The sequence below is a fragment of the Sinocyclocheilus anshuiensis genome, unplaced genomic scaffold, assembly GCF_001515605.1.
Source record: "Sinocyclocheilus anshuiensis isolate Anshui unplaced genomic scaffold, SAMN03320099.WGS_v1.1 scaffold183, whole genome shotgun sequence".
Lineage (NCBI taxonomy): Eukaryota > Metazoa > Chordata > Actinopteri > Cypriniformes > Cyprinidae > Sinocyclocheilus > Sinocyclocheilus anshuiensis.
The window spans coordinates 1,845,432-1,859,960 of record NW_015548309.1 but is presented as its reverse complement, the minus strand read 5'-3'; the positions used below and the strand labels follow the sequence as shown (position 1 = coordinate 1,859,960).

The window sequence follows — 14,529 nt, the reverse complement described above, 5'->3', positions numbered from 1 at the left end:
GAATACGGTGCACTTTGCTTTAAACACATCAATATATATATTGATATATATATATCAATATATATATCTCTGCTTTAATTGTTAGATATAGGATGGATGCACCTACCAATAAAAATTGTCACTATTTTGACATTTAATGTACTAAAAGTAAATAATCTATTGTCACATTTTTACACACTTTTTTTGATGTTGTGTGCATTTGTCAAACTTTACCATTCCAAGTTATTTTAAGGTGAAAATTATATATATTTTTTCTTTAATTTGTGGAAAATCTAGGTCTGTCAAACCAGCATTACCAGTTATTTTATTTTATTTTATTTTCATATTTAATCAATAGAAAATAACAGTTACAGGATTTAATTTTTTTTCCTTCTTGTTATTAAACATTTTTAATAACAAAATTTTAGTAACCGGGTTGGAAACAATTGTAAACCTCCATTTACTGAAAATTAATAGAAAATAAACAGCTCAAATTATATTTAATTTTTAGTTGTATATTTTTGTTACCATTTTCTGACAGTTAAGCACCTCCTTTCACCGACTAATGGTTGAAAAAGAAAATAAATAATTACATCATTTACATCATTTTAACGTTGTAGACCCTATTCATGGAAAGTGCTTTGTACAGACAGATTTGTTTTTGCTCCGCCCTCTTTCTGACACATTCTTGATGCTAATTGCACATTAAATGCGTGTATCGTGTGTTTTCGTATACAAACTTTCATTTCTTTGCCAGATGTAGCCTTTTACATGCACTCGTATGCACCAGCTGGTCCGTCCACAGATGACAAACTCTTGGCGGTCAGAGTGGAAACCTACTCAACCTCAGGCTGAGACTTTAATAAAGCTAATTAGCGGGGCCTAAACGTCACCTTCAAATATTATCCTCAATAAACCAGAACAGTCCTCTTTCACACAGTCCCAGTCTGAAGAGACCTTGGATGCCCGACTCTTTGCTGTATTTTTTATACCAGCACTGCAGAAGGTTTCTAGTGAGGAAAACGGTTTTTTAATCACTTTTCATGCCTGGTTAGTTTTGTAACCATATTTTGGATACATTCAAGCTCTCTTTGAATGTCCTCTGCATTCAGACGTGGTTTGCACACATTTATGTGCTTGTAGTCATGGTGTAAATGACAGTGCGCCTGTGTCCTCACCTCGTAAAGCCTGCACTGTGTTTGTGTTTTCACAGCAGTATTTTTGCAGCAGGAAGACACCTGTGTCCTTTTAGAGGATTTTTATGAAAGAAACATTACAGCTGACTCCTTTAATTGTCCAGGAGAATTAACTGATTTACTTTTCATTTGAGGAGGCCCTTGACCCGGCACTTTAGATGGCTGTAATGTCACTAATTATTTTGATGACTTCAGCATGATTGTGTTTCCATGTGTCCCTGCAATGAGAGCGTATCCTGTTGTGATGTCATGGGGGAGTTTGAGATGTCTGAGATCTCGAAACAGCCCACAGACACACACATACATACCCATGACAGTGGTCTGACCGCTGACAGGTTGTCTATGGAGGGCTGAAGAAAATGTAATTTTGTAATTTTTATTTATTTTTTTCATTATTTTTTTTTCATTTCATTTCATTTTTTATTGTATTTTATTTTATTTATTTTTTTGTATTATTTTATTTTAATTTTATTATTTTATTTTATTTTAAAATTTTTATCATCTTTATTATTATCATCTCAATTGATGAATTCATTTAAATTTATGAATGTATTATTTTAATTTATAATTATATTATTTTACATTTTGAAAAATCCAGACTTTGTTGTGGTTGCCCCCTGAGACTCTATGTTTGACCCCTACAGGCTCAGTCTGTCGCGGTTGAGACTCAGGCAAATGCAGGACTGTCGGAGCGCATTGCCACACTCGAGCAGGAGGTGGCGCATTACAAGGAGGATGCTGGAAAGGCACAGGCCGAGGTGGACCGGCTCCTGGAAATCCTCCGAGAGATGGAGAATGAGAAGAACGACAAGGATTGCAAGATCAGCGAGCTGGAGAGGTACACAAACACACACGTTTATTCTTAATGAAGACTACTGAATACTGTAGACTTCTTTTATGTAGTTACTACTGACTAATCTAAACCCGTCATTTATGAATGTGTTTTCCTACTGATGATGTCTGCAAAAGGAAGGTTCTTCTGTCAGATTAAGGTCACTTTTGGGGTTAAAACCCCCAAATGACCAGATACTTGCAACCTCTTACTCTGTTTGTGCCTATTTTACCATGTTTGTTGCTACGCATGTGATCTTCAGTTCCATGTTCAGTTTATCTTTTATTTAGCCCAATATTTTTACATTTTTAATTTATGCAACTTCCACAATTTATTTTCCGTTCTCCATCTGCCATAAAGCTTTTTTATTTCTGTGTTTCCACTGCAGGATTCATGATTGCCTGCTGAAATAAAGGCAACAATACCAGCCTTTCTACAGTGCCAGTAAAAATTTCTCTTGTACTGAGTATTGCAACAACCCTAGTGTACATGTACCTATTTCTATATCGCTACTAACAGATAAGTCACCACTTCAGTCCAAAATAGTGCACTTGTTTCTTTGGTTTGTATCTGAGTCCACAAGATCGTGGAGTGTCCCATTTGTCATTGTATAGTTCAATTGGGTGCACATAAGTGGCCAGTATGTCTCCTCAACGGTTTTAGTTTTGGAGAACTGCTTAGGGCTAAAAGAGCTGTTTGGGGTAAGAACGAAGATGATGGTGCCTTCTGTTTGTGTTCTTTGATGGCTGCCGTTCTCACCCACTCAGTCATCTCTTATCCTCCATTTATTTAGGTGTTAGACCAGAAATGAGTTGTGTAACTTTGGAGGGCAACTTCAGCGCTTATCCCAAAGCGTTATGGGATGCTGGCATTGTCATTGAGCATGTCTGGTAGATTCATTGCAAGCATAGATTTAGTTGTAATCTCCAACACATTGCTCTAATTCCAAAGTATGTTCTGTGTCCATAGACGTGGAGAATTGAGTTTCAAAGAGCACCACCTTTATAGATTGCGCACCTTCAACTGCATGTCTGCCCCTCCCAGAGCATTTTTCTGGATATTTTGCACTTTATGTCCATGATGTAAACGCCTATGTTTTCGGCCTGTTTAATTGGACTAATTATTGGAAGGCAAATATAGACCTTCTCCCATCTTGGCTTTCATAAATAAATAAAGGAGATGAATAATTGAAATAGGGCTTGGGTGTAAACAGATGAGAATATGAGGGAGAGTCTGGCCTGGTGGTGAAGAGTCGTAGAGGTCACGGATGTTGATGTTGTGCATTGACAGTCGTGTACTACTCCTTTTCACCCTTCGTCAGGCCTTTCAAAGCTGCGGTTGGAGCCCTGACAGGGACATTTATTTGCTCGAAGGCCGTTGATTTCTGTTGATTCATAAATATTCATCTGACTTGCATTGAATGTCTCACACTTTCTTAACAGAGCTGTGTTAGGAGAGGATTAGGGCTGCGGTTGGAGCCCTGACAGGGACATTTATTTGCTCGAAGGCCATTGATTTCTGTTGATTCATAAATATTCATCTGACTTGCATTGAATGTCTCACACTTTCTTAACAGAGCTGTGTTAGGAGAGGATTAGGTTAAAACAAACTCCATATGCTTGGCTCGATGCATCATTCATGTCAACCGAGAGAAGATTTCTGAAATAAACACCAGCCACAATCGTTAACCGTGGCGCTCCGAGCTAATTACCGCTCCGAGTCGAGTTATGTTCTCGAAACACACCAGGGAGTTCGGTTCTCAAAAACCTCCAATTGTTCTCTCTGTGTTGTAGTTTTCTGGCACTCTGGAGTTTGATTCTTAATGTGGTTGTGACGGAGAGTTATTCAGACAGATCCTCTTCTGTTAGCGCCTGCGTCTTTAATCAAGACGTGAGTGGCAGGTAGAAGCGATACGTTGTGTTCAGAGTGAGTCAGGATTACCTTTCTCACTCGGAGATGGAGAAGCCAAAGCTCCTCTTGTTGCAGATCAGTGGTGCGGAGGCAGGCCTTGTTCGAAAATGCCTTCAAAGTCACAGAAAAATGGCAGAGGTTGAATTGGGGCATTGGGGTATTTATTTCATGCATTCAGCAGCGGTAAATTTGCAGGTAATTATTGAGGATTGTAAGGCTCACTGTTTGAGAGGGAGCTAAAAGGGTGAGCTAGAATAAATTTGTGGCAAAGAAACAGAGGTAAAACAAATGAAAAAAGCACAACAGAAGCACTATTTGTAAGGATAGTGAAGCTGAGTCTCTATATAACTTTCATTTGAGTTTTGGGTAAGAAGCAGTCCATGCTAGTATGGAAATGTAAAATTTACTATAAATGTAACATTAATTCAGCACATTTTTATTATTTTAATGTCGAAACATAAGCAGTACAGAACAGAACAGAATGTCTAAAGTGTCACCCAACATAGTATCTTTCTTAATAAAATAAATATTAATACTACTACTACTAATAATAATAATACTTATTATTATTATATAAAATATATAAAAATTAACGAATAAACAAAATTATATAAATTACATTATATATTTTATATATATAATATATATATATATATATATATATATAAATGGATGGATACTTTTATTATGCTATAATTTATATATATATATATACACAATGTATATGATGAATGGAGTCTAGCTAGTCTAGTTTTTAAATAAAACTGGCTTTGTACACTGTATATTGTGATGAATTGCTAATGTTCCTCTAATTTTTAATTACATTATTATTATTATTATTTCATTTTTAAAGCCCCTTTTATACATTTGGGCTTTTCTCATTTTCTCTGCAAATTTTGTTAGGTTAATTGTAAATAAATGGTACAATTAATCTGCATAATCATATAATCAATTTTGAATCTATTCACAGCCTTACTAAAGATGCATCTGTTTTTTTTCTTTGTAGCCTGTGAGATTGCATGTCACATTGTCAGGTTCTGCCATCATCTCTCATTTAATTTTTCCTTTCACTGTTCATTTATCAGTAAGTCTACATGCAAAGGCTCATGCACTGTTTACTCTTTTTGTCTTGCCCAGCTTTCCAAGTTAACCCATCTCACTCTGTGTGTATTTTCACCTCAACTGTATTTCTCTCTTTCTTCCTCTGCATTTCTTTTCACTGGAATGCTGTCTACTTCCCAGTCTGCTTTCAAGGTCAGTATGCCTACTTTCCTCGCCTGCACTTCCTTTCCACTGCAAATCAACTTCTTTAGGTTGTAACACACAAACTATACGCTGCTTTACCAGGGCCTGCTCTGTAAATCATTTTAAGGATGGTTCAAATGATATGGGACCTGTGTTTTTGAGGGGCCAGTTGGGGGAAAACTGTATCCGCTAGGCTAGACAGGAGGAAAATAATTCAGCGGTTGATTGTAGTGCCCTTGGGCGATGCACTTAACCCCAATTTGCTCTTGTTGCCTCCATCACTCCCCTTGGACTTGCTTCTAAAGATTCTATGGAAAAAAAGAGAAATTGCTCTGACCTGAATTGATTAAAGGTTCAAAAGGAGGAATGAGGAAACCTGGGAAGGTCAAGTAGGCGCTACAAGCTTGTCTTATTAATGCATGCTAGCTTACCTGTGAGGTCTGTTGAGATGGAGTTCAGAAGAAGAAAAGAAGGACTCGCCAGAGCTTCTGCTGTATGCGGATGACAGAAAGAAAGGATGTGGGAAAAGAATGTGGGAGAGCCCTTGCAGAACTTCTAATTGGAGCGTAAAGAATCTCCATCAGTCATTTTCTCCCCAGCAGTGTTGAAAAGCTTACCTCTTCTGCCAGCACACCGTCGATACGGACCCGTCCCACTACAGCCGGGATCTCAGCGCTTGGCTTGTTTACCGCAGTTATTGTTTGCATCTCTTTTTAGTTTGGTCTGGAACAGAGACTTGTCAAGCTGTTTTATTTTTTCCGCTCTTGTTACTCCACTAGAAAACAAGCCGAATGTTACGGGAGCGCTTGACAGAACTGTCATTCTCTCTCTCGATCTCTTCCTCGCTCATGCTTCTTCTCCTCCTCTTTGTTTTTTTGTTTATTCTCTGGAACTCAGCAACACAACAAACAGGGCCGATTTGATATCTCCCCCAGATGAAGGGGTGCGGCGTAATGAAAAGGAATCCATGTCATTCTGAAATGAATTTTCCCCAGTGTTACGCATTTGCTGCTGAGCTCCAAGGCCTCTTGATTTAGTCTGCAAATGCTTGACAATAAATGTGATGTGCATCATTCCCTGAAGTATGAATGCTTCCTGTCGTTTTCTGTTTATTTTTATTATTGCTTTTTACAGTACTTTTTACAAATATTTTTACAATATTTTAATTATTTTTTCTTTAGTATTTTATGAGCTTTAGATTAGCATACATTGTTATTTTAGAAATATTTAATATATAGTGTCTTTGTAATATGTAGTAACATATTTCATAATATATTTTGTCATTCCTCCCTCTGTTTTTCCTCTCTCTTCCACATTCTCTGTTTGTGTAATTTAAGTTACCGTTACTCATTCTGGAGAGGTAGAAGGCTGTATTTCTGGGTTTTGTCTCATTATTGCGAGAGGCCGCTCTACTGTGCTGGTCTGCTGCTGTCGGTTCCTCCGGCAGGTGAAGGCCACAATCCCGCACAGACAGGGAGGTCTGCTTCTCTGGGCCTGTCGATGAGTGCATACGATCCGGCTAGCTCGTGGAACACCTCCGCCTGTCTGTTGTCTCTGTGTACTTTCCAGCTAGCTTTGGCTGTCCCGGCCTCAGGGCCGACCGCATGATTAACTATATTAGTCAAGGGCCGGAGGGAATTGTCCTCTCCGCACAGGACGGTACGTAACAGACGCGGGGACACCCTGTCATGCACCTGGCCACAAAACGTTCTCAGAAGCCAAAGTCTATTAGGCTCGAAAAGTTTGCACTCACCACAGACAGAACTGTGAATATGAACCCCGCTATCAAGCAACGGCTCTTGCCAGCTCTGCTCCACCTGCTGCTAGAGAAATGGCCACAGTCTGCGAAGAACCCACATTTCCTGTCTTTTATTAGTCCTGAGCTCACGAACATGTCCTGAACGCCAGGAAGGAGATATCCGGCCAATATAAAGACACAATTGACATTAAAGGATGACTTCGAGAGAGATGAGGGATGAAGTAAACACAGACTCTCAAACAGTCTTTGATGGCGTTCCACTCCGTTCTGTGCCGGTCAGACAGGTTGGGGTTGCGATAAACAGAAAGGTTTTTGTCCTTACTCAACCTTTTTGCTATTTATCCCATCCTGGACCGTTAGTGTGGGCACACTTATGTTCAATTCTGTCAGCACAAAAGAAAAAGAAAAATGGCATTAAAAAGTGGGCCCAAAATGCTTGGATGAAAACGCTGCATGGTAACCATCTCCAGCCTTTTGCGTTGCGTCAGCCCGCTCATAAACGCACGTTGGCTCCGGAACATAAGACGCCTTTCTGTTTCCTACCCAGAATTCCTCCTAACGGCGTGATGGATTTATTTCTTCAACATCGATTTCCTTGTGTAATCATCTCCAAATCGCACCCAATTTTACCATTGGGTCTTTTTTTATGTTATTAAGTGTCAGGTGCGATTGAACTTTGGAATAACATTTGCTTTAATGCCCGCCGGGCCTCATTTCTCCAGTTAAGTGACCGCAGAACGTAATGGTTTAGAAATGTAGGTTCATATTATTTTGAGGAAATGTTGAAAGAGCGAACATTTTATAAGGAGTCATTTTGAGGGCTTGTGCATTTTGGGTTGCTTTGTTTTTCTAGCTCGACCTTGCAGTGGTGGCCATTCAACAGCGTTTGCTTTTGCCTCATCATGGCTTTGGATGTCAGCAAGGACTTGTCCTTCCCTAGGGCGTAATTTGGCCGTGTGAGAAGGACTTTTTTTTTTTGTGTGTTTTGAGAGGTGTTTACTAGATGCATGTTTCAAAGACTTCATTATGCAGAAGTTTAGAACATCTTTATAGCCGAAATTTAGCAAACTTTCTGATGTTTGCTCACACACTTCAGCCGATATCTTGAGAATTTCAAAGTGCTTTCGTTTCGAGCCTTACCCTGTAAACATTGCCTGGAGCTGTTTTGTAAATGAATTATTGATTTTAAGATCTGGACCAAAATAATGAATTACTATTTTTGATCATATTCCAGGGTTTGAGCTCTGAATGAAAGAAAATAAGATTCATTAAAAAGCATTAGGTTAGACTGGAGTGTAGATCTTTCTCTAAAGCGCACTCTTCTGAACGCATTTTCACCTGTGTCCAAGCGTGTGTGTTTTGTTTGGATTTATATGTTACGTTTTGATGTATAATTAGTGTGTTTTTCCTCTAGACAACCTCAAAGTTGTGCTGAAAGATTATTTTCTTTCTCTCCCACCCTGTCATAGACCTATTTACCTGTTTTTCATTTTTTCCACTCATGTTCATGTTGCTTCTCTCATTGGTTGAAGGCACATTGGCACACAAATATAGTACAGTTTTCCTAGTATTGATAATATGGCTGCTAATACAACATAAAGCTCAGTACAGAGAGGAGGAAGATGACAGGGTTGCGTATGGGATCCAGAGTTTTATTTAGAGGAAAGGAAAATGTTGGCACTGGAAAAAATGAAATGAAAGCCTTTAAATGGGGTCTCTGCCCTTGAACACATGTGTAGCTGTGTTCACTAAACAGAGATGTTTCCATTTAGGTTTGTGTGAACCCAGTGTGTTAGCTTGAGAGTGAGATGTTCTCTTCAAATGTGTCCTGTATTTATTCTTATTTATTTTTTTTTACCATACTTTTCAAAAGGTTTTAAATGTTTTTAAAAGAAATCTCTTAAGCTCACCAAGGCTGCATTCATTTGATCAGTAAAAACAGTAATATTGTGAAATAATATTACTGTTTAAAATAACTGTTATCTGAATATATTTTAAAATTTAATTTATTTCTGTAATGGCAAAGCTGAATTTTCAGCATCATTATTTCAGATTTAAGTGTCACATGCTGCTCAAGAAACATATTCTTTATTATTATCAATGTTAAAAACAAATGTTGTTACTTAATATTTTTCTGTTTCTCAGAATTCTTTGATGAATAGTTCAAAAGAACAGCATTTATTTGACAGAACTCTTTTGTGTCATTATAAATATCTTTACTGTGCCACTTTTGATAAATGCATCCTTTCTGAATAACAGGATTAATTTCTCTCCAATAAATAAATAACTGGCATCAAACTTTTAATATAAAAGTTAAATAAAAAATATATTTTTTTAATTTTTAACTTTTATACACATTTTATGTGTTTTTTTAATGTAAAATGCGTGTAAAAGTTAAATAAAAAATAATTAAAATGTTCACAGGTTTTAGAATTTTTAGATATCCTAAGTGATGACCCGAAATTCAAATTAATGTAGACATTAATATTGTTAGATTTTATAAATAAGAATAATTGCAATCTAGGTGATTAGGTTAAAGCATTTACATGATCATTTCATCTTCTGAATATTCCTTTTCATGTAAATGCAGTTGGGTGTTTGTGTTGTGTAGTTCATTGTTTCACTGTTACACTGATAAATGTAAAGCAGAATATATTTTGGGCCCATTTAAGGAATCTTTGAAATCAATATTTGACTTAATCTGACAGGATGTGCTAGATTAGAGTGCCATCATAGCCATAGTGGAGCTCACTGGAAATATTGGCATGCATGCTAGTAATATTTGCCTAGAAAAGCCTCCCTGTCAACAAGGTTTACGAATCGCTTTTGTTATACACTGTACCTGCGTTATCCTACGCTTTTATCACAGCATAGCAGAAATACCAGAACTACTGGCGAATTACATCTGAATTAGATGTTGCCGTTCCTCTTTATTGTTGTAGAAGTGTTTCCTCCATGAAGTCTGGGAAATGGGGTTGCCTATCCCATCACATCAGAGCTCAAATGGAGACATATAAACATATAATCAAAACCCTGAATAAAGGGCTGGCGCTCAATGCATAAAAACAGTCAGCTGCTTATTGCAAGTGTAGCGGAGCCATGCAGATGGCTTGGCCTCTTCTGGAAACACCAAATAGGAACATACCAGTATATTTATGACCTGTTACACAAACTCCCCTGAGCACACACACAAAGTCTTTCTTTTTGCTTTGTTATATGGTCGTGTTATCTTGAAGATGGTTTTTTGACAACACAGCACAATTTGTCTGATGTTTCCAGAATGGACTTGAAATTTATTTGCGGTGCTTTTATTAGATTTTTTTAATAGCTATCAAATTAGCAGTGTTGAGGAAACTGCTTTGGAACTGCAACTTGTTAAGATGCTCATAAAATAGTTAAACTACAGCCAAGCTACACTTAGAGCAATAGTAGTGCAGGTTAACTAAAAATAGCTTGTTGAGAAAAAAAAAATCTTTCTGGAAGTATAATTGTCTTAATTCTGCAATTAGACCATTTATCTGGGACAAAACTCCAGAACTAACTAATAAAACTAGGAAATGCGTTTATATAACAGAGCCGAAAACATTGTTTAAATAAATATTTCGGTTTTAAATGAATTGGTGAATCATTTAAATGAATCAATGAATTGTTTGTTTAAATCAGTGAATTGTTTAAATAAATCAGTGAATCGTTTATTTAATCAGTGAATCGTTTATTTACATGAACCATGTGAATGAACTGATTCACCAAATCGAATCCGATTTCCCAATGCAACATTTGAGAGAGAGGACAAAGTTCACTCTGCTGTAAAGCTGCGGGCACAATGATGAAAATGTGATGAAAATAACAGCGATGGAGCCGTTTGTCATGCTACACCTCTGCTGCTATATCCGCACTGTTTTGAAACAGCTGATGTGCTGTGGTCAAGTTAGTAGCATGCTGCTTTTAGTTATTTACACCCTAATGGTGCAACTGAATCAAGGACCTATTGTGTTTTTGTTAGCCTCAAGACCCGATTTCTGGTTGCATTTGCAGAAATGTATAATTCTAACAAATATTGCATACAACAGTGGATTAAATATTAGTAGACTTCACCTCTTCGTCGCCTACACTCTGTCAACACTTCTCGTGATCCTCACATCCAAGGGACACGCGTTCACGTACAGTAAAAGAGAAGAAAAGAAAACCTTGGGAACCTTCTGAAAAGATGGAGAGACGCTCACACCAGTTGCTCCTTCACTAACAGTATGTCACCAGGCTAACCCGATCTCCAAACCTTTGTATGGCAGTTACTAGCAAAGTTTTGTTCTAGTATCTGCAACAGGAGCCAGAAGACTGCGGCTTTCCTCTGGTACTTCCACACAGAGACTCCACTGTGCTCAGGACAGCTCATCCAGAATTACGATCAGGTTCTAGTGGCGCAGCAGCTTGGCCCGTTTTCTCCAAGCCTTGTTCGGCGTCACCTTGCTTCAGCGAACGCACTCTGAAAGCTCCCTCGCTGCTTTTTACTCCAAAGCACCAACCGAAGCACCTTGGTGGAGCACCTTGGTGCCACTTTCCTGGCACACGGAGATGTGGCTTGTCATATCCCATAAGCCCCCATAATAACTCTTCAATTACCTTCCCATATTGTGTGTCTTGGGCAATGCTCTGTGGTATCAAGCGGGGTGCCGAGGGAGGTCTTTCCACAACGCTGTGTTATTACTCATTTAAAGACATTGGTGTTGGCATTGTCAGTGGTACATCTGTTCTCCAGGGCAGAGGTGCAGTTTTTCCCTTTTTCTTTTAATCAAGTCAAGATGGTGAACGGTAACTGATCCCGGCCACCACGCTGCCAGTGGGCAATACACCGACAGCGGCCACGTAAACAGGAAAACTCTCGCGCTCTAACGCTCGTTGGGGCCGGGTGACCGCAGCATCTAGGCCTGTTGGTACGACACTTCTCAGAAATGAAAACGGCTTGAATGCTCTTTTAATTTATTTATTCCTTCCTGTTTGGTAGTGCTTCATGTTCCTGCGGGTTTCCATGCCACAGCAAATGGAGGAGGGAAAAGGATAATGAGAAAAATCCCAGAGCTCAAACACAAACATACTGCCTTTAATTTGCAGCACAGCTTGATCTGTTGAGATCAGTCCTGCTTCCTTTTGTTGTCATTTATAATAAGGTAGACCATTTTTGGATCTTCTCATTGACCCTTCTGTTTGTACTAGACTGCTTATATGTGTGCAAAAGAAGAAAAAAACTCTAAAACACTCTTTGAGGAAGAGATTTTTGAGTCTACTTGTGGCCTGGCAATGTTAGTTGGTATTTCATATTATCTTTTTTGGTTTCACCCATTCCTAATTAAAATATATTGAAATATAGTTGCTTTTTCAAATTTAAATCAATTCCAATTTAAATATATACAGTCAGCCTGTGATTTGATTTCATCAATCATACATAATGCCACATTATTTTTTATTCTATTTTGTTTTATTTTTATTTAACTTAATTTTATATTTTATTTTATTATTTAATTTAGTTTTATTTTGACCCATTCCTATATATACAAAGCTTGGTTTTCAGATTCAAATATACAATAGGCATTTAATCTGATTTCATTAAACGCAATGCAGCATTATAAAATTTTTATTTGATCTTTTTTATTTACATTTTTTTGTTATTCTAAATAGAATAATGCATATTCTATTTTTAAATATGGTATGTGAAACATTATGCCTTATTTCATAATGTGCACAGTATACTTTCTGCAAACCTTTTGGCAATGCTAGTTGCGAAAAAGTTGCTATACCATTAGTTATCAAAGACTTGAACACTCACGTTCCTCTCTCCGCATGTTTCCAGTATCCGTCCACCTCAATGTCCATCTGTGCATGTCTGACTGAAGTCTGTTGGTGTGTCCTTGCAGGCAAATGAAAGACCAAAGCAAGAAGTTTGCCAACCTGAAGCACAAAGAGCAGGTGGAGAAGAACAAGAATGCTCAGTTGATGGAAGAGGCTCGTAAGCGAGAGGATAACATCAACGAGAGTTCTCAACATATCAAGGTAAATCCACATGACGTTTATGTACGTTATTCACAGTTACGTACGGTTCATGAGTCTGTTCCAGATCAGACCTTACTCATGTGATGTTGCCTAATTGAAATGCAGGATGAATCCCTACGCCTTGTAATGGATTTCAGGCAAGCGTTTTACACACATAACCGCTGAAATCTGACGAGAGCAGTGGCTGTTATGGTCTTAACATTGAAACTTAACCCATAATGAGGCCCATCAATCTTTTAAGAGGGTCATAGTCCCCCAAAAACCATGAGTTATTCACAATAGCTCAATCATTTGTGCAGCATTTAAAGGTTTTCCTTTTGCGCTGCCTAGAAATGAGTCTCCTCAGAGCGATCCGTCTTCTGATTATATAAGTTTGGATGTCAGCTCTGGTTCCTCATTTGAGAATTGCTGGGATGTTTCTCAGGTAAAGAGCGAGCTCATGTTTCCCTCATCCAGACCGCATTCACGCACATCCTGACCTCGTGTCCTCCTCTCATTGTGAGCTTTGGATTTTGGGAAAAGATAAAAGGAGAGAATAATTGAACAATTAAATAAGACACAGTTGTTCAGTGCAACCGCAGGAACTATTTTTGAATCTATGGCTCCGTGATATTGAAGCAGCAGTGTCCGTATCCAGGTATCAGCGTATTTAGTTTGAGCCGATTTGCAAATACAAACTACCTCATCTAGGCTGATGCAACTTTCATCATATTGACTATTTTTGCCCCGATTTGACAAGACGGTGGTCTTTGGTGGTCGTTCCCGCCCTTCTGGAGTGAGGGTTCGAATAGAAAGCCAGAATCAGCAGCTAATGTCTGTGAGAATCTCAGCACAGAAAGTCCCACTTTTTATGGAGGGGCTGTTTTTCCTCTTTGCCGTAGACCTCTAGACAGCAATGCCACAGCAGCCCTCCCTTTGTTGTGGTTTTCGGTGTTATTCCTGGCCGTCGGTTTGTTCTTTCGATCATTCTCCGTTTTCACATTTTCCTTGTTCTGTGTCATGTGTTCTTTGTTTTCGTTCGAGTTCATATGCTCTTTTTCTGACAGCAGGATTGATGTGCTGTTGGACTTCGACCTGTGGTACCCGGCAACTGGTGCGTCAGTGTGTGCGTGCGCACAAGTACGTGTTGCGGTCAAAGAGAGCTCATTTATGACTTCAGGGCCCCAGCTTCCTCCGTGGGGTCACATTGCCACGAGCCCACATGTGGCTTGCACTCGAAGCACCCTGATGCGGCTGCATCGAGGGCCTCGTCTGGAAGCGGCAACAGCTGCTTCCTTCAGCCAAGACCATCAACCACCACCTTCCCCACAGGCATGTCACGATCCGGCCTTGAGGCCCTGAGACTCCAGATCAGGCGAACCCCGAGCTGATCTCCACACGCTATTGGACGCGTCAGGCGTGTTTGGAAGGGAAACCAATTGTTGTATGGTTACGGTGGTCCCGCACCAATCTGTTGGTCAGGGTGAGCTGAGAGAGAGGTTAGTCCAGGACACCAGAGCGATCCTCTCTCTCTCTCGCTCTCTCTCTCTGACCCGGTGCTAAAAATGGCTTTTTCAATCAAT

At 38.9% G+C, this 14,529-nt stretch overlaps 1 protein-coding gene across 2 annotated transcripts in view; it reads left to right on the top strand.

Moving 5' to 3' along the window:
• Window positions 1-14,529, top strand: part of LOC107656325 (ELKS/Rab6-interacting/CAST family member 1-like) — a 298,875-nt gene that overhangs the window by 65,702 nt on the left and 218,644 nt on the right. The window contains exons 14-16 of one of the 2 annotated variants that reach the window (XM_016444117.1): window positions 1,820-2,013; window positions 5,161-5,172; window positions 12,832-12,967. In XM_016444117.1, coding sequence (XP_016299603.1) covers window positions 1,820-2,013; window positions 5,161-5,172; window positions 12,832-12,967 — 342 coding nt within the window. The remainder of the gene's footprint in view (window positions 1-1,819; window positions 2,014-5,160; window positions 5,173-12,831; window positions 12,968-14,529) is intronic. The other variant, XM_016444118.1, reaches the window with a different exon arrangement.